Consider the following 27,164-nt stretch of genomic DNA (forward strand, 5'->3'; position numbering starts at 1 on the left):
AATGGCGGAGTAGGTTCGAGGGGCCGTATGGCCTTCTCCTGTATCTATTTCTTATGTTCTTATGAGGAACCTCAGAGCATGTAAGATGATGGGCAGGAGGCCTTACCCACATCGGGTATATCGAGACAGGTGTTCATACCTGCACCTGAGTGATGCACACTGTGTGAGAAGGCTGTGATTCCTCAAAGAAGTTGTAACCGAGATCTGTGAGTTAATAAAAGCAGACCTGCAACCTAGAAGCATCAGGCGGACTGCTTTGTCAGTTGAAGTGAAGGTTACAGCTGCACTTTTATTTTATGCATCTGGATCAATCCAGGCCACAACTGGGGATGTGTGCGCCGTATCTCAACATGCAACACATATCTGCATTCGGCAGGTGACTGCTGCACTATATGCCCGGAGAAATGACTACATAAAGTTCCGCATGACCGCCCAGGCAATGCGTGACAGGGCTGTGAGCTTCTCCAGGATTGCTGGTATCCCAAAGGTACAAGGCTACACTAATTGTACCCACATCGCATTGCGAGCACCTTTGGAGGATTCTGAGATGTACAGGAACAGAAATGGCTTCCACTCCATGAATGTGCAGCTCGTATGTGACGACATGCATCGTATCATGTCAGTTGATGCGAGATACCCTGGGAGCACCCACGACATGTTCATCCTATGCGAGATCGCTATATCTGCAATGTTTTAGCAGCAGCCAGCACGGCAAAGCTGGCTGCTGGGAGACTAAGAATTCGGCCTCGCCACCGGGCTCATGATGCCCCTACGTGTAACCCAGACGGAAGCTGACCGGGAATACAACATGTCGCACATTGCAATGCGCAGCTTAATAGAGAGGACCATTGGCATCTTGAAATCGAGTTTCCGATGCCTGGACCATTCCGGAGGCTATTTGCAATACTCCCCTGAGACTATCGGTCAGTTCACTGTTGTGTGCTGCATGCTGCATAACTTAGCCATCATGAGGCAGCAGCGGCTGATAGTAGAAGACCCACCTGAGGTGAGAGCGGCTGATGATGAGGAGGAACATGCAGAGGATGAGGAGGAGGAAGAGGAAACCATGCAACTACTTGAACCCGGAGCACGACGGTGGAGGAGGGCGCGCCGTCGTGTCCCTTTAACGATTGCTCGAGCCTTGCGCCAGCAGCTCATCCATGAACACTTTGCTGCCTGAAGGCTCAGCGGCAACTATTCCACATGGACCATGTTTACTGTTTGGACCTGTTCCGTAATGTTGTGTTGTGTTAATGGAACAAATGATGGAAATGATTCGTCTTTAGTTCAAAAAGTTGTGTTAGTAATGGAACAAATAATGGAAACGATTCAGTTATAACTTAAAATATATTTTATTCAAAAGTTTAATACTTGTTTGTACTTAACTTTAATAAAAATATTCTTGTATCAAACTTTAAAGTTTTCAGTTAAGATCACTTACAAACTTTTAAACTTGTAAATTTACATAACTTACAAAAATCTTTTAATTTTAGAACAGTAACAACAATAACAACAAGGGCAAAGAAAGGCTGCAGCAATCTCTCCTCCACCTTATTCTAAAACCGCCCGCTGTGCTTGGTCTTGTTGACTCCACCCTTGCCCGCAGGCAGTGGTGCAGCGTTTCTTGGGATGGTACCGAGCTTATTTTTTCGAGCATCTTGGGTAATGCGCATTTCTTGATAGGGGACATGGGCAGGCGGTAATGTGGAAGGCCCGGTTTGGGCCTCTTCAGGTCTGGGGATTGGAGTGGGAGTGGCAGTTGATTCTGTCAATGGGCGTGGGGTCTGGGCGTGTTCCCTTATTGCAGCAGCTAACTCCGACATTCCCTCCCTCATGTGCCCTGACAGTGTGTCAACTACCTGCAACATTCCCTTCCCCATGTTCACCGACATTGTATCAGCTGCCTGCGATATTCCCTCCCTCATGTTCCCGGACAGTTTTTCCATTTCTCGTGAGTGTTGTTACTTCTCCCGACAGCCCCGATACCTCACCAATCACCCTACTGGTGGTGTCCAGGAGTGATTGCATAACCGCACAGGACCAGGACCGCACTCATTGCCAACATCTGTCAGATCCTGCACCCCAGGAGAGCGCTGTCAAGCTCTCCTGCCCCTCTTCACCCTGGGTGTGCCTCGCTGCACCCCACTGGGACCCGCAGCCGCGGACGATGGGGCCCTGGGTGTGCCTCACTGCACTCCACTGGAATCCCCAGCCTCGGACTGTAAAAACCATGGAATGTCGCAGCACTTGTACCACTCAGGAAAGGGGCTGGCATCTCAATGGGTGGTACCTGCACCTCCTCCAGAGTGAGTACAACAGTGTAAGCTTCATCCTCCCCCTCCCCCTCACCCCCATGCTCTTGGTCTGGAAGGTGGGATTGGAAGATGTTCTCCTCTTCAGGCTCATCCACGTCTGAATATTCTTCTGCATCGTCTTCAACCTCGTCAGGGTTGGCCTCAAGTTCTGCAAAATATAATGGAGCAGACAAATGGTTAGCAGCAGAGGAGGGGGCAGGGTGGGTGGCACGAGTAGGCTCACACAGCGCAGGCAGCAGGCTCATTTGAAGGACCATGATGAATGATAGTACGTTGCATTAACCGAAGCGTAGCTGACAGAGATATTCCCATGAACCGAAGCATGGCTAGCCCGCGCAGTATTTAACATTTAGCAAAACCAGACTGTGGCATTTGCAGGACTTACCCTCTCCCTCGAGTGTGGGCCCAGCTTGTGCAGTGCTGGTTGCTTTTCTCCAGGCAGGACCCATCAAAGCAGCGACCCTGTCTTCCAAGGGTGTCAGTGGGTGAAGATTTGCCGGGCCTCCTCCTGTTCCGAGTTCTTTCCTTTTTGTTGTGTGCCATCTTCCTCTGCAAAGATGAAAATATAACTTTTTAGAGAGGGTGTCTTTCTGCTAGGTCGGAAGTATGCAGATGGTCACATTTACAATTGCAATTCCAGTGAATAAATCAAAATATTACTTGCACTAACTACTTGACCAAGGTCCTGCCATTTTTTTTGCACTGGCCTCCAGACCTCGGGATGGTCACCATTGCACAGTAATCTGCAAGTTGGTTCCAGCGTTTCTTCATTTCTTTCGGTGAAATGTTTATGTGACCTCTGCTAGTCTCCAGCTCATGCCATCTGGGCTCAATTACAGTAACTAGTGCCTCCACTTCGTCCTGTGAGAAATTCTTGGTCCTTGAGCCGTGTTGCATATTGTATTGCAGCTCCGATTTTTCCACTGAGAATTAAAGTTCTCACACACAATTGGCTCTTTAAAAATGGCCGGAGCTGTACTAGGCATGTGCATCCATAGCAGTCACGTAAAAAGCTTCTCTTTTTTCCCCCCGCATGCGCAGAAGGGGGGGTGGGGGTCATTGTTTTTTCGATGCAGACATTAGGCTCCACCCCCAAAGCTAGAGGACAGGCTGCGCGGGGTCAATTAAAAAAATTAGAACGGGGAAACTTGCTAATTATTTTTTGGGGAGTAGTTGAGGCCAAAAGAAACGAGCAAAACTCTTGCAATATGCCAAAAAATGACACTGGGGAAAATTGAGCCCAAACTTTGAGGAGATTAAAAGGCATTTCCCCAAATTAAAGTGTATAATCACTTTGCACCTTTTTGCTCCCACAGCCTAAGGGTCATAAAACACACAAGTTAAACTCTGCGAAAATGGGACAACAAATGCTTGAGAGAAACAAAACTTCACTCAGTGAGGAACTTTAGCTACCTTCAAGAAGAGGTACCATGAATGGCCTGGACAGGCAGTCGCTCACTATTCCTGGGAAGATCTTTACACGTGGATTTCTAGATATCGTCCTGCTCTACATGTGATCTTAAGATTAATATTTTGAAATAATAATACACATAGTTAATTGTCAGACATATTACTGTCTCTAGCTTTCACAAATCTCTTATTAAAAAGGATGAAGATGATCCCAATATTCTTACATAATACAAATGATGCAAGCTATGACTGTTCTTTAAATAGCAGATGAATGCAAGAAGAGTTAAAGTCATAGATAACAAGGGATGAATGTGCATTTGCTGGCCCCACTATTCAGCTGTGCCTGTTTTTAGCATAGCCACCAGCAAGAAATGATTAACTAGCACACAAAGCTTGACCTTTGTTAATCCCTGGGGAGCAGGGGGGTGCGTGGAGGAAGTATTAATTTTTATTGCATCACCATGGCGATGCAAAAGGTAACGGGTGAGAACTTTTCTGGGTTATTGTGACAACGAGCCTTGGCCTGATTGAAAGGGCGGCTTGTACTAAGGTCTACACACCCTCACGAATGCACAAAGTTTGTTGGATCAAAGCACAGTAGAAACATCTACCCAAGGATGACCTGGGAGTTGGACACATAGAAACATAGAAAATAGGTGCAGGACTGGGCCATTCGGCCCTTCGAGCCTGCACCACCATTCAATATGATCATAGCTGATCATGCATTTCAGTACCCCATTCCTGCTTTCTCTCCATACTCCTTGATTCCTTTAGCCGTGAGGGCCACATCTAACACCCTTTTCGATATATCGAACGAACTGGCCCCAACAACTTTCTGTGGTAGAGAATTCCACATGCCCATAACTCTCTGAGTAAAGAAGTTTCTCCTCATCTCAGTCCGAAATGGCTTACCCGTTAACCTTAGACTGTGACCCCTGGTTCTGGACTCCCCAACATCGGGAACAATCATCCTGCATCTAACCTGTCCAATCTCGTCAGAATTTTATATTTTATACCCCTCTCATGCTTCTAAATTCCAGTGAATATAAGCCTAGTCGATTCAGTCTTTCTCCATATGTCAGTCCTGTCATCCCGGGAATCAGTCTGGTGAACCTTCGCTGCACTCCCTCAATAGCAAGAATGTCCTTCTTCAAATTAGGAGACCAAAACTGTACACAATATTCAAGGTGTGGCCTTACCAAGGCCCTGTACAATTGTAGTAAGATAAGACCTCCTTACTCCTATACTCGAATCCTCTCACTAGGAAGGCCAACATGCCATTTGTCTCCTTCACTGCCTGCTGCACCTGTATGCCAATCTTCAATGACTGATGTACCATGACACCCACCTCCCCCTTTACCAATCTGTCACCATTCAGATAATAATCAGCCTTCCTGTTTATACCACCAAAGTGGATAACCTCACATTTATCCACAATATACTGCATCTGCCATGCATCTGCCCACTCACCTAACCTGTCCAAATCACCCAGCAGCGTCTTAGCATCCTCCTCACAGCTCACACTGCCACCCAGCTTAGTGTCATCTGCAAACTTGGAGATATTACATTCGTCTAAATCATTAATGTATATTGTAAATAGCTGGGGTTCCAAGACTGAACCTTGCGGTACTCCACCAGTCACTGCCTGCCATTCTGAAAAGGACCAGTTTATTCCTATTCTCTGCTTCCTATCTGCCAACCAGTTCTCTATCCACGTCAGTACATTACCCTCAATACCATGTGCTTTAATTTTGCACACTAATCTCTTGTGTGGGACCTTGTCAAAAGCCTTTTGAAAGTCTAAATACACCACATCCACTGGCTCCCCCTTGTCCACTCTATTAGTTACATCCTCAAAAAAATTCTCGAAGATTTGTCAAGCATGATTTCCCTTTCATAAATCCATGCTGACTTGGACCGATCCTGTCACTACTTTCCAAATGCGCTGCTATTACATCTTTAACAATTGATTCCAACATTTTCCCCACCACCGATGTCAGGCTGACCGGTCTATAATTCCCTGTTTTCTCTTCCCCCCTTTTTTTTTAAAAAGTGGGGTTACATTAGCTACCCTCCAGTCCATAGGAACTGATCCAGAGCCTATAGAATGTCGGAAAATGGTCACCAATGCATCCACTATTTCTAGGGCCACTTCCTTAATTACTCTGGGATGCAGACTATCAGGCCCTGAGGATTTATTGGCCTTCAATCCCATCAATTTCCCTAACACAATTTGCTGACTAATAAGGATTTCCTTTAGTTTCTCCTTCTCGCTAGACCCTCATTCCTCTAGTATTTCCGGAATGTTATTTGTGTCTTCCTTCGTGAAGACAGAACCAAAGTATTTGTTCAATTGGTCTGCCATTTCTTTATTCCCCATTCTCACTTTACCTGATTCTGACTGTAAGGGACCTACATTTGTCTTCACTAATCTTTTTCTCTTCACATATCTATAGAAACTTTTGCAGTCAGTTTTTATGATCCCTGCAAGCTTACTCTCATACTCTATTTCCCCCCTCCTAATTAGACCCTTTGTCCTCCTCTGCTGAATTCTAAATTCCTCCCAGTCCTCAGATTTGCTGCTTTTTTTGGCCAATTTATATGCCTCTTCCTTGGATTTAACACTATCTCTAATTTCCCTTGTAAGCCATGGTTGAGCCACCTTCCCCGTTTTATTTTTACACCAGACAGGCTCATACAATTGTTGAAGTTCTGGCAGATGGCATGAGATGCTGAGACAGTTGGTTGGGAACTCAGAATCTTGCAACAAAGAAGGAGGCCATTTGGCTCATGGTGCATGCTAGCTCTTTGAATGAGTTATCCAATCATTCCTACTCCCCTGGCCTCACCCAATAGCTAATGTTCCCTTTAAGCTACGTAGTCTTGCAGTGGTCTTGAGGTCCTGCACAGCCAACTCACCGTCTTTTAAATCGAAAAACCATGCATGTGCGGAATGTTGAACGCGCCACCCAGCCTGTTAAAGGGGCTGTAAGGCCCAAGAAAAATTAGAGGGAACTTTGCCTATAGCACTGCAAATTTTTTCTTTTCAAGTATAGTATTCTCGTCTCTGAGTCATAGGCTGTGAGTGCACGTTCCACTCCAGAGACTGGAGCACAAAATCCAGGCTGACAGTCCAGTGCAATGCTGAGTGAGTGCTGCACTGTCAGAGATGCCCTCTTTCAGATGAGATGTTAAACTGAGGTCATATCTACTTTTTTCAGGTGGATGTAAAAGATCCCATGACACTATTTTGAAGAAGAGCAGGGGAGTTTCCCTCAGTGTACTGGTTAATATTTATCCCTTAAACAATGTCACTAAAAAACAGATTATCTGGTCATTACATAAGAACATAAGAAATAGGAACAGGAGTAGGCCATTTGGCCCCTTGAGTCTGCTCCACCATTTAATAAGATCAAGGCTGATCTCATCATGGACTCATCTCCACTTCCCTGCTCGCTCCCTATAACCCTTTATTCCTTTATCTCTCAAAAATCTGTTTATCTCCGCCTTAAATATATTCAATGACCCAGCCTCCACAGCTCTCTGGGGCAGGGAATTCCATAGATTTACAACCCTCTGAGAGAAGAAATTCCTCCACATCTCAGTTTTAAATGGACGGTCCCTTATTCTGAGTCTATGTCCCCTAGTTTTAATTTCCTCTATGAGTGGAAATATCCTCTCTGCATTCACCTTGTCAAGCCCCCTCATTATCTTATATGTTTCGATAAGATCACCTCTCATTCTTTTGAACTCCAATGAGTATAGGCCCATCCTACTCAACCTATCTTCATAAGTCAACCCCCTCATCTCTGGAATCAACCTAGTGAACCTTCTCTGAACAGCCTCCAATGCAAGTATATCCTTTCTTAAATATGGAGACCACAACTGTCGGCAGTACTCTAGGTGTGGCCTCACCAATACCCTGTACAGTTGTAGCAGGACCTCTCTGCTTTTATACTCTATCCTCCTTGCAATAAAGGCCAACATTCCATTTGCCTTCCTGATTACTTGCTGTACCGGCATACTAACCTTTAGTGTTTCATATACAAGGACCCCCAGGTCCCTCTGTACTGCAGTATCTTGCAATTTTTCTCCATTTAAATTATAATTTGCTTTTCTATTTTTTCTGCCAAAGTGGATAACCTCACATTTTCCCACATTATACTCCATCTGTCAAATTTTTGGCCACTCACTTAGCCTGTCTATATCCCTTTGCAGATTTCTTGTGTCCTCCTCACAAATTGCTTTCCCACCCATCATTGGCTGTAAAACGCTTTGGGACATCCTGAAGTTATGGAAGGTGCTATATAAATGCATAAGTTCATTCTTTATATATCCAACTAGACTTGAAAACCTGTGCTGAAGTGCATTTTGGTGATCACTTGGCTTTTGGATTCAAGCCTGGTTATTTGTGTGAACATACCCAAGAGCGTTAAAAAACAACACGCTTCATCACCATGTTCCTGCGTCAGCATCTCATCTTCAACTTTGTTGTTTCCACTTTCTCAAAGTAGGTACACAATAATCATATTTTTATATAGTCAATTTATTGATTTTTTTAATGTTGATTTGTTTGTGATAGCTCTTCTTCCTCCCAGAGGTGGAGACATCATCACCCCTAAAGGCAGAGCAAAGTTTACAAGGTTTCTTGCAACATTATTAGCTGCTAGCAATTATTACTCAGTTCAGATTTTTACCGCACAGACTTTCTGGTGCCCAGCTATCAAGGAGAGGTGATAGTATATATGCAAGTGCACCTTTTTTCTTTTTGACTAATGGAGAATGATGGAACATTTTCCTACTTTTGGCACTCACGGTTAGCATTGAGCATTTCCATGTCAGGAAGTAGGTTCTCCAACAATGTGCCATAACCCCAGCCATGGAAGAGCACTCCCTTGCTATACTAATGTGACATTAGCCTTTTCTACAGGATCCTTCTCTGAGCAAGAGTGCCGGAATGCGGTCAATATTACATTGCAAACCCGCGCTCATTAGAAGCCAAGTCGAGGCTTCTCCCAAGCTGATTTGGTCGACGCGTCGGATCCATAATGCCAGAAGAGAGAGGATCTTATTCTAGGCTGGATCAGAGGCCTGGTCCCAAGGGATGAATGTTAACCCACCGCACCACTCAGTCCTTGTAAAATCACCTATTATTAAAGAGGTCTCAATCTTCAGGGAAACACAGGCTTGTTCCCTGGGTTAACCCTAAATCACCACATCATCAAGACGAGGGAACATGGTCCATTCTGACATCACTTCCTTTGTATAACAGTGTGTACAAAGTGCCGATACACCATAGGTCCCAAATTCAGTTCGAACCATCCAGGGTGAATTCCGCTTTTCCACGTGTCGTCTGAAAACGGGATTGGAACGCCATCACTCGCCGCTACCTGCATTGAACTTGCTTCATGTGTGTGTGTCTGTAGTTCGGGCAGGAAGGTCCAGTTATATCCCAGGGTTCCAGCAAACCTATCCCAGTTTTTTTAAGATCAAACACTGAGCCATTCACACATCTCTCACAAATGGCTACAGCTGCACAGTTACAGTGCAAAAAAATGTATAGAAAACAATAACATGAACAAATTAATCGGCGTGTACTTTCAAATCAAAAACAAATGTAGAAAGACACAAACTAATTACCATACAATTAAACATTGGCCGTATACAAAAAGAAAAACATTTTTTAATCCTCCTGTGTGTCCTTTGGCACACCACGTCCAAATGGCAACAGAGCCAGTCCACAGGGAATTCGGAATAAAACCCAGGAAGGAGATGAGGGATATGGCGTCACTGAATCTGTAGCCATCATTTGTAAAAAAACAGAAGATAAGTTTTCCTATTCAACAGTCTAAAGAAGCAGCAATTATCATCGTACTCTTTAAGTATCTCCTCGCCTTTTAGGAATTCAGTCACAGCCCCTGTTTATTTGAACAAGTTGTTCCATTTACAGAAGTGACAGGAAAACCTGATGAAAAAACAAAAAATAAAATGAATTACACATACTTTAGAGAGTTCTGACATTTAATACAGGAAACTGAAATGTGGTTCATCACCAGTTACATCTCTAATATTAGGCAGAATGTGTAGAGAAAGCAAAGACAATTATGCATCCGCTTCATGGATACCCTAATCACCTGGTTTCAAATTAGATAAGAGGGATGACTTTAAAACAAAGGAAAGTGCACTTTAGCTCATTGTCTTAGGCACAGTTAGGATGAAATGACCACAGCTCAGCACATTACAGTCATTGCCAGCCTGTTAAAGTGATGCCAGTACAGGGCCACAGAACATCTTTCACATTTTAGCATCTAATTTCAATATTTGATACTGAGAGATCAAATTAACTAGTGCTTAGATACAGATTAAAGCTTTCTCTACACAGCCCATCAAACAGTCGCACATCAAGTACAGCACAGGCTAGAGGCCGAGAAATGCTCCCTCTACACTTCCCCATCAAACACACCCAGGTCAGGTACAGCAAAAACAGGATTTCTGCCAAAGGGCTAAAGGATGGCAAAATATTACAACTTATTCAAATTGGGGAAAAGGGGATGGAGAAGGAAGTGATAGGTCAATTGGGAATGGGACAGGGAATTATGGGTCAATTAAGGATGGGACAGAGAATTTTAAGTCAATTAGGGATGGAACAGAGAATTATAAATTAATTAGGGATGAGACAGGAAATCAGAGGGCAATCGGGTAGGATAGGAAACTATAGGTTAATTAGGGAAGGGATAGGAATAATAGAAGGAATGAGAGAATATAGATATAAAAAATGGCTTAACAAATTGGGACTTTTTCCCAGCAGGTAATATAGAGATTTTCAATATTATGAAAGAATGCGAGAGGGTAAAGATGGTGTTAATTGATTGATGAATCAATAAGGCGACCGCAGCGACTCAGGATAATCACTAGAAGAATGAAGGAGGAAGATAGAAGATTTTTTTCACATATAGGTTTATGAGAACATGGAATGCTTTATCACAAGTGGATATTGAAGCAAAGACAGTAACACATGAAATGAAATTGGATAATAGTGTGAAAAGGGAAGAATATAAAAAGATACAGGACAAGGACAGGAAGATGGAGGTAGAATGGACAGCTCCATTTAAAGAGCTAGCACCAGCAGAGGCCAAATGGTCTCCTTCAGAGTTATAATTCTGATGAATCCTTTAGTTCACACTCTAAAGCCTTTAAAAGCCCTTTACACTCACTCTTACCCCTCCCCATCCTAAAGTGCCCACATCTAAGGGTCAATGTTCCCGGTAATTGTTTTGGGTGCGTGGCCCCTTTAAGGTTTTCAGGGCTCTTCCTACATTCCAACAGTGACAGCACCTCAAAAGTACTTAATTGGCTGTAAAGCACTTTGAGACGCCCCGAGGTCGTCAAAGGCAAATTCTTTTAGCTCTAAATATATATTTTAAATTGTTATTAAACTGACAAATTTAATGAATTTCCTTCACCTCAGAGTCAAATTTATTCTCAAGATAAAGGCAAAAAACAAAACACGCAATTATTGGCTCGCTCTGCAATAACTTGAAGTGATTCACTCAGCTCTTATTTCAGTAGAACAGCAAGGCTAATGGCCTGGAATTCTTTGTACACGTATGAAGTCATGAGGCTAAGCATGGAAAGCAGTTCCAGCACTCTCCAGTAAACCAGGTTGCAGCTGGGGTCAGATGCCTCTATGGAACTAATACATTCTCTCAGGCATCCAATCACCTTTGGAGAGAGACAAGAGGCAGCTTAACTCATTATCCAGCAATACTGCGCATTCAAAAATGTCATTCTTACTCGCGAGTTGTCAATTTTCAAAAATAAACGGTAAATTAGTTTCTAAATGCTTTAAATACAGGGTATTGGGAATTCAATGAGTGATTGACTGGTGACAGGTTGCAAGAGATTTTCCAATTTAGTTTACATAAAACTCAACTCTAGCAACAAATCTTGCCCAGAGCCATCACTGGATTGATATGACTACAACTGAAACACACTTATTAACAGGCAGATTACGCGGGTGGTGAGGGCTAAGTTTCAGACGGGATTCCCGCATGCGGTGGAGTTTTAACTCCACAGAGTGCAACTTTTGGCCTTGACAAGCTCCCTGCCCAGAAGTCAGCCTGATTGATGGGCTTTGGCTTCCAGTTGGGCGTGGGTGGACTCCGAAACAGGTGTCAGGACCAGATAGGCCTGATCCATGATCCTGGGGGAAGGGCCATCCAGTCTCAGATAAGTCTGATCCCCGGCTCCGTCAAGGTGGGGGGGGCCAATCCCGAACTATGGGGGGGGGGGAGGGGGTGCATTCCGATCCCAGTGGGCTAGGGTCCAGTTCTGGGAGAGGGGGTGCGGATACTATCCCCAACCCCCAGGGTCTTTGTATGGGGTGGGGGGGGGGGGGAAGAGAGAAAGAGTACTGATGCAGGTGGGGGGGGTGGGGGGGGCGATGATTTCTGATGCGGGGGGGGCAATGAGTTCTGATGCGGGGGGGCAATGAGTTCTGATGCGGGGGGGGCAATGAGTTCTGATGCGGGGGGGGCAATGAGTTCTGATGTGGGGGGGGCAATGAGTTCTGATGCGGGGGGGGGGAAAGAGAATGAGTTCTGATGCGGGGGGGCAATGAGTTCTGATGCGGGGGTCAATGAGTTCTGATGCGGGGGGTCAATGAGTTCTGATGCGGGGGGGGCAATGAGTTCTGATGCGGGGGGGGCAATGAGTTCTGATGCGGGGGGGGCAATGAGTTCTGATGCGGGGGGGGCAATGAGTTCTGATGCGGGAGGGGGCAATGAGTTCTGATGCGGGAGGGGGAGAGAATGAGTTCTGATGTGGGGGGGGAAGAAAATGAGTTCAGATGCGGGGAGTGCAATGGGGGAGAATGATTTCTGATGCGGGGGGTGGGGAGAATGAGTTCAGATGCGGGGAGTGCAGTGGGGGAGAATGAGTTCTGATGTGGGGGGGAGAATGAGTTCTGATGTGGGGGGGAGGATAGAGTTCTGATGCAGTAGGGGGTGGGGGGCGGATAGGAAGCTTAGGGAGCCGGGAAAAAGCACACCTAGTCCACAAGCAATGCTGCAAAAACACTTACCTTCTCTCGAAGCTGTTCTCCCCTCCTTTGAGCTGCCAGATTTCCCAAGGCCTGGGAAGCCTAGCAGGCCACAGTTGAACTTGCAAAACAGCTTAAATCCAACCTCATTTAAATTGCTAACCTGCCTGCCCCTTGTCCCGCCTCCAATTGTATGGGCGGTTGGGATGTGGGTTTGAGATTTTTTTTACATTTTAACCTCTGACCTAACCCCAACACACCCATTTTTGGGTGTTAAAATCCAGCCCTTTATTATTGAAGTTAACTGCACAACGAAAATATAAACTGTCAAATCATCAGATTTGCCATCAGGTTAAGTCGTTAGAAGGTTACATAATACATACTTCTCCATAACACAAGACTACAACAACAACAACTTGTATTTATATAGCACCTTTAATGTAGTAAGACATCCCAAGGCGCTTCACACGACTGTTATAAGAAAAAACAAATAAATTTGACACCAAGCCACATAAGAAATAATTACGGCAGATGACCAAAAGCTTGGTCAAAGAGGCAGGTTTTAATGAACATCTTAAAGGAGGAAAAAGAGATGGCGAGGCGGAGAAGTTTAGGGAGGGAGTTCCAGAGCTTAGAGCCCAGGCAGCTGAAAGCACGGCCACCAATGGTTGAGCAGTTATAATCAGGGATGCTCAACAGGGCAGAATTTGAGGAGTGCAGACATCTCAGGACGTTGTGAGGCTGAGGGAGATTACAGAAATAGGGAGGGGCGAGGCCATGGAGTGATTTGTAAATAAGGATGAGAATTTTGAAATCGAGGTGTTACTTAATCGGGAGCCAATGTAGCACAGTGGTGATGGGTGAATGGGACTTAGTGCGAGTTAGGACACGGGCTGCCGAGTTTTGGATGACTTAAAGTTTACGTAGGGTAGAATGTGGGAGACCAGCCAGGAGTGCATTGGAGTAGTCAAGTCGAGAGGTAACAAAGGCATGCATGAGAGTTTCAGCAGCAGATGAGCTGAGGCAAGGGCGGAGACAGGAAATTTTACGGAGATGGAAATAGATAGTTTGAGTTTTGGATATGTGGCTGGAAACTCATTTCAGGGTCAAATATGACACCAAGGTTGCGAACAGTCTGGTTCAGCCTGAGAGATATGCTAGGGAAAGGGATGGAGTCGGTGGCTAGGGAACGCAGTTTGTGGCGGGGACCAAAGACAATGGCTTTGGTTTTCCCAATATTTAATTGGAAAAAATTTCTGCTCATCCATTACTGGATGTTGGACAAGCAGTCTGACAATTTAGAGACCATGGAGGGGTCGAGGGAAGTGGTGGTGAGGTAGAGCTGGGTGTCGTCAGCGTACATGTGGAAACTGTCGCTCTGTTTTTGGATGATGTCTCGAAGAGGCAGCAGATAGATGGGAAACATGAGGGGGCCAAGGATAGATCCTTGAGAGAAATCAGAGGTAACGATGTGGGAGTGGGAAGAGAAGCCATTGCAGGTGATTTTCTGGCTATGATTAGATAGATAAGAATGGAGTCTTATAAGAGTGTTATTCGATAGGAATTTCTTACTTCACATTCATAATTGGCTACAAATTTATAATCAAAAAAATTATCCTCTTCGATCTTCATCATAGAACCCCTTCTCCCAACTGCTAATTGGACCACATATGATCCACTTCCTCCCCTAAAACACATACTATTCACTGGATGATTGAATGAACAACCTGCTTACCGACTTGGTAATGGTGGGTGCACAAGAGTGGACTGAAGTGGTTTGTTGTCTGAATTTTCCCTCCTCCCCTAACTCAATGGAACTTTTAAGGTTTCTACTCTTTTCCCCCTCAGCCATCAGGGATCAGGGATTGCATACTTGACACAGCATCCTTCTTCTCTATGGCAAAGCCCGATGATATACCACTATAGTACATCACCACCGCTGCACCCCCACTCCTACCAACTCCCCTGTAAAATCATACAATTTAGAGACAAGTTATTCTCAGTCCAAATGTATCCTGCGGGGCCAATGTATTACATTGAGATCGAGATGTTCCCCCAACCCGGGTCAGATTTTCTGCAGAATATACATTTGCTCGCTGCAAAACTTGGTTTGGGTTTGCCGCAGAAACTGACCTTGAGGTAGTTCAGAATTCTAAGGGCCTCGGTCACGTCCCAGCAGGGCCAAGTAAAGAATTAGGAAGTTAGGAGTAAAAAGGGAAGATCAGGTGAAACATTTCTACTTAAAGTAGTAGAATAGGTTATCAGGAAGACCATAAAGATAAAGGGCAGTAAAGATGGGCAACTAAATGTATTCTTGGAGAGAGAAGGGATGGAGGATTACGGCGAGAATGCAGGTAGGTGAGACAAATTAAAATGGTAAGCACATTGGGATCAATAGCCTAACCCTCTTTCTAAAATTATTGGGCCCTAAATTGCAGCCTCTCTGGGTGCGAATGATGTGCGCATGCGCCCGAGGAGACCCCGCAAGTTCCAGGTTTAGGCATGCGCCTAATCCCCGGGTTGCGGGAACATCTGAAACTCAATGTAATATGTTGGCCCCGCAGGATACATTTGGACTGCAATGTGTCAAAATTTCCTTTGACCGATTGTACGAATGTGAATGTAAAGGGCCGCTGCGGGTGGAGAGTTGGGCTATTTGCCCAACTCTTGCCCAGTGAATGTCCTTAAAACTCTTACTCCTGGTAAAAGCATAAGGCATACTTTTACCAGCATAAGAGATAGAAAAAATAAATCTTATGACTAATTTTTATATTTAAAACCCTGTCCATTAAGGTAAGTTTATTTTTAACACTATTAAAAGGTTTTTTTTTAAAATATTTTTCTAAAACATTTAATTTAATTAAATATCTATCATTTTAAATAAGTGAGTTGTTTTTTTAAATTTATGTATTGTGTTTTCTGTGGGTATTCCCATTTATAGTAATGGGAGCTCCGTACAAACGGAAGTGTCCGTTCCTCCGGGACCACCAGGTATTTTGGTAATTTTTTTTGTGGTAGGAGGCATCCGCCCGCGGGAAGCCTCCGACCGCAAATTCCGGGCCATTATGTTTAACAAGGTGGTGAGGGGGTCAGAGTTTCCCAGGTTTTTTTTCTCAAATTGGCCCAGATTTCTATCTGGCATTTCACCTCTCCCAGGAGATCACCTGGTTTGGGGTGGGGTGGGGTGGGGAGTGTATATATTGCGATACACAAGGTGCAAGACAGGCTGGATGGATCAGAGGGTCTTTTCCTGTCTGTGATTGATCATATATTTGTTAGTTTGAATCTCATCATCCACACAAAAGTCCAATTGCCTCAGTTAAATGAGATTCAGTGCTTTTCAAGATCGATGATTAGAAAATGAGAGCATGTATGACAGACGACTGCATGAAGCCTGAACCCAATTGCATCTCCTGCTGACCAATCATGCTCATGGAGAAATGTGCTCCAAGGCCCACACAAACCCTACCGTTTGTGATGGAAGAAATTGGATAGAGACCTGAAAGTTAATTTGGAAAAGTCGATCCATCCCTCTTTTTGCCCCCAAAAAACATTTTATCAGATGACCAATGCTCCAACCTTTTGATTGTAGAGTTTTATCTTGGATTCACCCCCCACAAAACAAAACAATTTGGATGATCCTATGCTGCTCAAAACTTGCCCAATTCAATCTATGCTGATATAAAACTAATCATTATTATGACCTGGAATGCACTGGCTGAAAAGGTGGTGAAAGCAAATTCAATAGTAACTTTCAAAAGGGAATTGGATACATAAAATGGAATGCACAGAAGCAGGTCATTTGGCCAACTGGTCTATGCCAGTGTTTATGCTCCACATGAGCCTCCTCTAACCCCTCTTCATCTCACCACATCTGAATAACCTTCTATTCCTTTCTCCCTCCTGTATTCATCAAGTATACTTGAAGAGGAAAATATACTTGAATAAGGATATATACACACACACCTAAAAAGGGAAAATTTGCAGGACTATGGGAAAAGAGCAGGGAGTGGGACTAATTGGACAGCTCTTTCAAAGAGCTGGCACAGGCATGATGGGCCGAATGGCCTCCTATGTGCTGCAAGTTTCTATAAAGCCAGTCACATTGTACGTCATATTACAGTGGCAGCCTGTTGCGGCTGTCAAACTTTCATCGTCTGTCCCATAGCCTGCGGCTGGATACCGCAATAAGGGAACATTTCATTATGTCTGAAAAATGCACAGCGTTGAATTGTGATCAATCGGAATGGACGCAGCATCCTTCACAATCACAACTCAAACACAGGCAAGTTTTACAGCAACAGGAAACATTTCATATTTCAGGACATTTTCAATTCTAATTAAAAGTATTCAAGGCATGGAACGGAAAGTGAATCATTTCAACGAACATCCCGGGTTAACAGGCTCTTGGACCAATGACTAACTGTGCGCATAAATAACCAAGATTCATTAGGTGAAATGAAGTCAAATGCCTTCAATAAATGTGAATGGCAGAGCAGGAATAGAACTTTAAACGGGAACAAATCGCTTCAATCAGAAATACCGGAGACAAATCATCTCTTCTCTGATAATTGGTAACTGCTAAAACAATTAGATTCAGAAAATCATTTTGGAATCCTAACACGCCTTGTCCGCGCACACTCTCTGAATAGAGTTAAATTACCCATCTGCCAGTTTAGATATACGTAAGCTCATTTCCAGTCTGAAGCATTTTCATATTCAGGGCAAATTCACTGAATGCGAATGAGAGCTGAATTGTTGAAGACATTACAAACATCCTATTAGCACGTTTGATATCGTTAAAATGCTTCAGATCAAAAAGCATTCCATGAATCCCATTAAGAAGCCTTCCAGAGACTTCAGTAACTGGAAGTGACTTGTGTCTCAATACACCATCAGTCAAACAGGCAAAAAACAATCGAGATAACAGATCAATACCGAGGAGATGGAACATTTTGTGGAGACGAGGCTTGCAAAGGCATTACCTTATAGCAACAGCAAACAGTCAGTGCCGTTCATCTGTTAATCTGATGGGTGCTCAGGACATGACCTATTGACTTCAAACCAAGAGTCTATACATCTGGAGAGAGAAAAGCAGACACACATTACTCTTATGTCAAGTTAACACTAGACACTGCCTACCAGAAAGAAAGCATATTCTTAAAGGACAATAATCTGTAAATGTGGAAGATGGCAGATAACATAATGGAATCGTCACACAGCCAAGTTTATGAGGAATGTCCCATTTCAAAGGAGTATGGTACCTTGCAAATCTCCTGAGGACAAATCATTTTCTCATCTCTTTCTGTATTCCTGCTTTTCCTCCCAGCGTGCCTAATGTCTCCCTTCTTTAATGTGCAGTCCCACATCCCCCTTTGTATCTCCCATGACACATGTTATTTCCTGGCTGGCAGAAAGACGAGATTACAGTGTTGTGAGGAGGAAACACTTGGCAGTACCGTCAAAAGGCCAGCGCAGAACATTACCTCACCGTGGTCAAAAAATACACATAGCCTACACTAGCACATTGTTGCACTGTGTTGTATTAACTGACATTGTGAACTTTGATGGAGAGAGGAGGCTAGTGTACTTAAAGGGAATATTTCCTCATTGCATAGAATGTACATGGTCTTTGAAAGGAGCAGTGTGGTGGGCCAAATGGAGAAAGAGAGGTTACATTCATTGTCCATCTTGTGAAAAGTGGCGAGTATCACTGGGAACCCTAACTCTAACTAATTGCCACTGTGCAGGAGTCCCTCCCTGAGGCCCTTTACCTCCCTCTCCTCCTGTAAGAGCCTCTTCATTATCTAAGCTTATGGTAACCCCGTCCTTCTTTAGCTTGGTGGTCTTTTTCCCCGTGGCTGTAAAGTGCTTGGGGATGTTTTTCTGTGTTAAAGGTGTTATATAAATGCAAGCTGTTCTTGCTGATGATGGATTCTATAATTGCATTCACTGTGCTCAAAAGCAAAAACAGGACACCCATCCCAATCCCATATTGATTTCTCCATCATGTACAGTGTTCAGGGGAATGTTATTTTTTTGGTGCTTCTGTACCAATGCAAGCTACAAAGGACAAAAAGGCACTGAGCAAAAGACCTAAATAACAACGGCTAAAATTGGGTGAGTTGTGGGGGGGTGGGGGAAGAAACGAGATGTAGGTAACGGATCTTACAGATCTCAAGGAGGAGGACACTTTTCTTAATGTTTTCTTCGAACTTGAAACCAAGCACATTTTTTTAAACAATTTTCCACAACGTATCTTGAATAAATAGTAGCTCATGGTTGAGATGCTCCCTGTTGCAAATCAATGAGAGAGTCTTATAGTGAAGAGCAAAATATAATGAATTCCTGACAACTTGCACTTGTAGTTATTGTGAGGTCTCTGCTCATGCCATAGATTAATCTTTAGCTAAAAGTGGGGCAAGGAGACCTGCTTCGAAGCCACTGGCAATGGCACTGAGTCAACTGTCAATAAAATATGGCTCAGTGTAGGGTTTCCAACAATGTTCCCTCTAATTTTATGATGCGTGGTCCCTGTTGTAGACATTAGGCACCTGCTGAATATATAAAACACTAGGCATTAGGCACCTGCTGAATTATATCTAAACTCATATAAGTTTAAAGCGGCCACATATAAAATGGCTGCCCAAGCATGATGGGAACCCCGTTAGTCAAGTAATGAACTGGGACTGACCGAGCAATGACTGAGCAATGACCCTGTGAGGCCCACTACCAGGAATGCCTTGGATACAAGATAATTATAATGAACCAGTGATTTCACACAGCCGAAGCCCGAGGAAGAGAGATAAGGGGAGAACCAGCCTCACATAATGAGGTAATTAATCAGCCCGAGCTGACAAAAACCGAACATGCAGTTCCTGAGGTATCAGGGGAATTCTATTGGGTTAAAGAAACCTATATGTAATCTATAATCATTATGATTGGATTGTGTCCAGCCAAAGTGGGCTGAGTAACTGTAGTAAACTGTTGTAAAACATATAAAGATCCATGAAACCCTTTGTTCTGCGGAGTGAAGTGCCTGGATCCAGTCCTGAGGCTTCCTCCCCGCTGGCATTAATAAAGGCCGCATTGGCATTGGAACCGACTCTGAGTGTTGAGTGATTCTTCTGAGAAAACATTCACGCTAACAGTGGCGTAGTCGGCAGGATTTCCCGGAGTCGCTGGACGCCCTTGGAAAAACCCGGGTGAGTATAAAAAACAATTTTTAATTTTTAATTATAAATGGTGCGGAAGGTGGAAGCCGGTTGATCGACACGAGAAGACGGTCTAATATCTCAAATGCCTAGCCTGAGCCTGAATTAAGAGGACTTTTGTCCCACATGACGGCCAGGAACCAAGTAGGCGTAGGGAACACACTTAGACCGTGGGATCGTGATACTGAAAGACATCTTCTGGACCCAATAGTGTGGTTTGAAATATACCCCGGGGGAGAACCAAGCGGTGTACAGCGGCTAACGGAATCCAAACCTGTGAACAGGGTCGAACCAACGGGCAGAGCGGTGGTAGGTAGTCGTTAAGGATATGTAGAGCACTGCGGGAATTGCTTAAACGCGTTTTAAGAATTGTATAAGTTTGTGTAACAGCAGACTTGTGACCTGACAGCAGCCCAGAGATGGTCTACTACAAGTTGTGCGAGGTATAAGGCAAACCTCTGAGAGTAGATTCCTAACGGTTCTAGTCCTACCCAGGAATGGCCAGATAAAGCAGATAAACTCGAGTGGGAATCAGAAGGGTCCCTTACCCGCCATCTGGTGGAAAAGCAAAAGAAACTAATCGAGAAAATGATTAGAGCAGGGTGGGACCCTCAGGACCTGCCAGCAGCCCAATGGGAATGGTGGGTGAAGGAACGGAAAAACCAATACCGGTAGTCCACTACAATAGTTATGTGAGGAATTATTTAGATAAAACTACGAATTCCCTGAAAAGTCATGGATCCAAAAATAGAGCTGGCCAAAATATCGATAGGAAAGAAGAGAGAATGTTGTAAATGTCTGGTCGTTGAGTGAGAGTCTCTGTGTGATTTTGTGACTGCGGAATGAATTTTTATGTTGTCATGTTTCTGAAAGCCTAGTTGGAAGAGGAATGCAAGTGTCTGTTTATTTTAGCTAACCCTTTGTACTGTTGTCCTGTATGTGGGAAGTTTTAAGACATTTTAAGTTAGAAACGCAGGTGTGGATTTATTCGGATGATAAGTTACGGAGCTAGGAAATGTACAAAGGATAGGTTTGTTGAGCAAAAGATAAAAAAATACATGGTCCTGGTGGTTAAAAAAAATAATTTACTTGTCAAAAGAAAACATGCAATGATTGATTACATTGGATTGAAAGACATAAATTTAGTCTCGGAATGAGATAAAGAATGCCTTTTAAGAAAGCTTCTAGCTCAAAACAACAAAAAAAAGGTTTTAAATAAAGATTGAAATTACAAAGTTTGAATTGGGATTTTGAGATATTCAGAGAAGGCACAGAAAATACTGAGGTGGATTCAAAAAAATATATTAAATTAAATCTGATCAGGTCAAACTCCTGGGCGAGTGGCGAACTATCTGCGAAGGTGTAAAAGGAACTTTTGGAAAATGTTAAAAACAGCAAGCTTTAGCAGTTTAGAAGAGACATTTTAACGACTTTGAAACTGGAGCATTTTGAGATAACGAAAAGCAGCCCTCAAACCCTCAAAGCTGGACTCCATTCCAGTTATGGAGAAAAGAAAAAGATAAAGACGCCACTTTGAAAGTAAATAAATGATTTTAAATTAACAAATGTGTTTGTGATGGAAAAAGACATAACTTACTAAATACTAGTTGATGTTTGCTGTGAAAAAGATATTGGTTTAATTAGAAGAAAAAAAAATTGGAAGAGGTACAAAACACTCTACATGGATTCAAATTTTAAATTATGAGAAAGTTTCAATGCAGTTTGAAAATATTTCCAAAATGGAACTGGCACAGAAGTTTAGATTTTGTGCTGAGAGAGAAATTAAAAAAAAAAAATTGAATTTCAGTAAACAAAATTGATATTAAAAATGTGTGGTCTCGTTTTAAATCAATTAAAAAAAAATTCTTTGGCAAGTACTTGAATTAGAAGTTAAGAAAACATTGGAGTTTACTCTAAAATGCCGTCTTCCCTGATGAGAAGATTTTTATTATGACCACTTTACTAATTTATGCTGTTTAACAGATTCCTAATTTCTAAGCAAGTTTTGAAGGCACAAAGACTTAAAAAAAAAGACTTTTTCGGATGATTACGTGAAGTCACGTAATGACATCAGGCTTTCTTACAAACCTGTAAAGGAGTTAACCCTTTCCATTGACAGCTGTTTTATACTGGACATTATTAATTTGGATTTCTTAATAAAATAAAGACTCACCTGACAGACAGAGGAAATGGTGGGATATGCAGAATAAAAATAAAACGGAACTAGCTGGTCAAGAGTTAAAAGCTAAGATAAACAGGCTGGAAGAGATGTTTTTAAAAAAAAAAACAGGACTAGACGTATAGTGCAGTGCGCAGCCACAGCACCATCACCTCTGGCAATAGAGCCAATGTACCCCACGGTGGGTAGGTGTAGTCCACAAACCCAACCTAACGGTAAAGCAGACAGCGATGTTTGGAGGAATAATGGTGGCACTGGTGTTGATTGGAGTTTGGATAATATTTAGATGGGTCATCGTGCAGGCTCGAGCACAGCAGGCTCAAACGCAAAACCGACGGCAGCCCAGACAGGGACATGAAGGGATAGAGATGGTACGACTATAAAGAATATGGTTAACCTAATCCTTACCTTCGATTCCACAGAGTGACAGCGACACAAGTAGACCAGAACCTAACACCTGGTGACGACCAGGCTATCTGTTTAAAATTTTCAGATAAAACACTCACCAAGATGGGACCGCAGTGGTGACTTCGACACTGGGGATTCATGTTACTGGGAACCTCAAGACCCACGCAAACACTGGATGATACCAACGGATTGCAGCGCACTCAGGAAATAAACAACTACATGAACTATGGAGTTTTATTCAATTTGACGGACGGAGTATGTGTCCCAGCGACTAAAGATTGGAGCGAGGACAGGACTTATTTTAATGCATGGTTACAAGTAAATCCTAATAAGAACCGGGTATGTGTACAGTGCTCCACGGGTATAAGGAGCAGCTGCATTAAACAGAGGGATGTCAAAGGGCCCGATGAATGTACTTTCGGCATAATTTGCGCGCCTCCGGGACAGTCCCAGCAATCAGTCATCCGCAAAAAGGGAGTGGGGCTGTGTGGGTACTACGAGGAGGTGGGGCGGCTGCAATATCATTGTGTGTATGTTTCTCACCCCCTCCAACACCGCGCCCCATAAGAACCACTACATTGCCCGAGGAACTGCCTTGTCCCATAACTACTAAGGGACCAGAGAATGGGATTGTAATGTACAACGAAGGGGAATTATTGTATGATAATGTTAAACATGAAGTTGTCCCTGTCCTGATCAATATTTCAGGCATCCAGATGCCGGAATACTGTACAGAACAGTCAAGGAAGATGTACAATGTATTAAGTAAAGTTGTAACGCAGCAGGCTGCCGATGCAATGGGTGCCAGTAGATTCCGGGGACAGGGGTCAGCCCCCAGGATAAAGAGGGAAATAGTTAATGATATTGCCACCGTTTTCAATACAGGGACCTCCGTAGTAAACTCGATAGATTATACAAGGGTTAAATGAGAGGGTGGAACAGCTTAGAGGGGTGATGAAGGGGTTATTAGAGAGGGTGGAGCAAAACCAGGAAGACCAAGCCAACCTAGGAAAGGAGGGTGCCGAAATCCAGTTGGATGACATCTCAGTCCTGGAAGCTCACGCCAAAACCATCAATCATCTCATTGATAGAGAAAAAGAAGATACAGGAAAGCAAAGACAGGGGCAACTCTGTCACGCTTATGGTCTGTGGATGGTGGAACAGATCCGCCACAATCTCGACCAGATCCAACGCGGGGAAGTACCCAATTGGATAGACAGTTCACATTTGGCTCAGTTGGCTAACCAGAGGGGGACACTGGATAATTGTACTCTGAAGGGACTGACCCGAGTATACCCAGCAATTCCAGACTGCCAGATTGGAAGGAATACTGGGATAGGGATAGTCCTGATGATCCCCATAGCCACGCCAGACTCAGGACCGTTCCCCCTGTACCAACTAGAGAATATCGGAGTAATACGGGAAAATGTCTCCATACGTTACTATCTGACCACCACCTCCGCCGTTCGTCGAAACAACATACTTACCGGGATTTCCCTAACAGATTGCAAGCAAAGGGGGGGGGGGGGGGGAAATCACAGTATGCCCTCACCCGGTAGGCCGAGGTGAGCTAGACGAGTGCGGGTTTAACCGAACCGACGGGTGCGTACTAGAAATAGTGCCCGCACACAGACACTTCGCGAGGGCAGGCTACGGAGGGAAGGGAAGATACTGCGTCTCTACCACAGAGCGTTCATCCAGTATAATGACCTGCAGTGCCCTATACCACAGCCAAACTTTTGCTTTACGCCACTACGACCTGTCACAATTGGGCAAGCGCATATCACCCAGTTTAGGCGCCGGAAGTCCGAAGTTATTGAGGTAATCGATCAGCTCCATGATCATTTGCAGGATTATGACGAGCCAGATCAGGTCCCTATCCCACATCTAACCGAAGTATTATGAGAGTTGAGGCTCAGAGTGGGTCAATCCGTAAAGCTCTACCACCAACTGCAAACTAAAATCAAAGTACTGGAAGAAGATATCGATGTAGACTTACAAAGTCAGAGTTGGTGGAGAAAGGTCTGGGACTGGGGAATAAATGTGAACATCCATCCTTGGATTCGAATAATTTCACACATACTGGTCGGGATACAATTGATCTTAGCAGTAACATGGGGCATAATGGCCTGCCAGGTATGCAGGCACCAGGCACGACGAAGAGGGATCCATGACCGGTCCCCAAATACTAAACAAGCCTGTCTAATAAAGGGGCAGGAGGATTTGGCCTTTGTCAATTTGATTTAAGCAACCGGGACTCCTGAAACCACGTGACTGGCCAGGATGTTGAGGCAGGGAGTACAGGGCCGTGCACAAAATCTAATAAAAGTAGGGCGGTCGGTTAAAGGGGGACTAGGACTAGTCCCTTTACCGAAAGGAGGGAATTGTTGTAGGCATTAGGCACCTGCTGAATATATAAAACACTAGGCATTAGGCACCTGCTGAATTATATCTAAACTCATATAAGTTTAAAGCGGCCACATATAAAATGGCTGCCCAAGCATGATGGGAACCCCGTTAGTCAAGTAATGAACTGGGGCTGACCGAGCAATGACCCTGTGAGGCCCACTACCAGGAATGCCTTGGATACAAGATAATTATAATGAACCAGTGATTTCACACAGCCAAAGCCCGAGGAAGAGAGATAAGGGGAGAACCTGCCTCCTATAACAAGGTCATTAATCAGCCCGAGCTGACAAAAACTGAACATGCAGTTCCTGAGGTATCAGGGGAATTCTACTGAGTTAAAGAAACCTATATGTAATCTTTAATCGTTATGATTGGATTGTGTCCAGCCAAAGTGGGCTGAGTAACTGTAGTAAACTGTTGTAAAACATATAAAGATCCATGAAACCCTTTGTTCTGCGGAGTGAAGTACCTGGATCCAGTCCTGAGGCTTCCTCCCCGCTGGCATTAATAAAGGCCGCATTGGCGTTGGAACCGACTCTGAGTGTTGAGTGATTCTTCTGAGAAAACATTCACGCTAACAGTCCCTTTAAGTGGCTGTGTGACCCATTAAAATTTTTGCGCGTGAGCGGTTTCTCCCATTTAAAAGCCGGTGAATGACCTGCGCAGGATCTCCAGCTTGCCGCGCGGCTTAGTGGGAACATTGGTTGCCAACCTTCCCAGTTTTCCCTGGAGTCTCGAGGAGCTGAACATTAATCTCCTGGACACTGAAGAAAATTCATAGGGACATTAGAAAAAACTATATATTTTTTTAATCATTTTCTTTGACCACTTTCAATTATTAGTTATAAAAATATTAGAAATGGGGGAAAAAGGCTGTTTTGAGACTGCGTGGAGCGATTGGAGGTGGGAGGTCATGTGATGAAACCTCCAGGAATACGGCCAACCAGAGTTGGCAACTGTGATTTGCCTGTGAAATTATCCTCGTCCATTCCGTCAAGGAGCTAACTATCCTTTACTGCTCAGTGACTGTATGAAAACAACCCCACTATTAAGGATTACGAATCTGAACTTTCTTGGACACAGTGAGTTGGGAGCCAGTGAATATTTCAGTGAATTTAACCATTTACGCAGTGATCTCTTGAAATGACCTGCTCAAAATGTTCCAAAGTACACTGGTGATACTCAAAGGCCATCGCTGCTGCATGTTGGAAGATTTTGTCAATACAGTATTGAGAGAGTTATCAGGATTTCGATCAGAAGTCTCCTCCTTGGGTGCAAGAGCCCTTGGCATTCAAAGGCATGCACTGCAGCAACAATCTCGGCTCCTCGGCCAACTTACCCTTTATGGTAGATGCATAGACAAGGCAGGCGTGCAATGGTGTCTCCCTGCTGCAGCTCTTCAAGGCATATTGCACATTCTCCAGTATCTTTACTCAGTACATCCTCTGCAGAGAAAAAAAATCATAAGTGACATTACTACAAACAAATAGGCTCTTGATTGTCAATGCATTAATATCATTCTGAGCTTGCATCAGCAGAGGCCCAACAGCAAGTTGGTGTGACAAAGTTCTGAAAGGAAGTCTTTGCTAAAACACCATCAGTTAAGTGTGTTCGACACAAGTCGTCCTGAGTCAACCCTCTAGATGTACTGTGTGTAAGGAGAAGGTCCTGTTAATACATATTGCACATACAGGATTGACTGCTGCTTAAGTAGATAAAGATATGTTCTGCAGGAACTATAACCACCAAGCCCATTAGCACACCCTAATGGCTTCTTCATATTACAAGACTGCATCCAATTGGCATTGACTTGTGGATCACCCCCAGCTGCAGATTGTGGTAGTGCTGGCCAGCACTTTTCTGACTTGATGGGTTATCAGCATGAATGTATATGTGGGTGTGTGCACATGGTTGTGTACTTCTGGATATATACTTGTCTGTGTGGAAGGGGAAGAGATCGGTTTCAGTATAATGTTTTACTATATGTATTTACTGGTATAGTAAGAGTGGACTTTATTTATGAGCAGACCCACTTGTGTCATTCTTCCACGGGCCGAATTGGGAGCCAGTGGGGCCCACGGGCAGAGGGTTGTGAATCTGTGGAATTCGCTGTCTCAGAGAGCTGTGGAAACTGGACATTGAATAAATTTAAGACAGAAATAGATAGTTTCTTAAACGATAAGGGGTTA

General features: G+C 43.9%; 1 protein-coding gene across 1 annotated transcript in view; it reads right to left on the reverse strand.

Moving 5' to 3' along the window:
- Positions 1 to 8,271: 8,271 nt before the first annotated feature.
- The window catches only part of znrf2b (zinc and ring finger 2b), a 204,294-nt gene continuing 185,401 nt past the window's right edge, over positions 8,272 to 27,164 (reverse strand). Inside the window, exons 3-5 of the mRNA XM_070879832.1 lie at positions 26,315 to 26,420; positions 17,751 to 17,845; positions 8,272 to 9,690 (exon numbers count right to left, since the gene is read on the reverse strand). Coding sequence (XP_070735933.1) covers positions 17,788 to 17,845; positions 26,315 to 26,420 — 164 coding nt within the window. The 3' untranslated portion in view covers positions 8,272 to 9,690; positions 17,751 to 17,787. The remainder of the gene's footprint in view (positions 9,691 to 17,750; positions 17,846 to 26,314; positions 26,421 to 27,164) is intronic.

Source organism: Pristiophorus japonicus, chromosome 5 (genome assembly GCF_044704955.1).
Source record: "Pristiophorus japonicus isolate sPriJap1 chromosome 5, sPriJap1.hap1, whole genome shotgun sequence".
Lineage (NCBI taxonomy): Eukaryota > Metazoa > Chordata > Chondrichthyes > Pristiophoridae > Pristiophorus > Pristiophorus japonicus.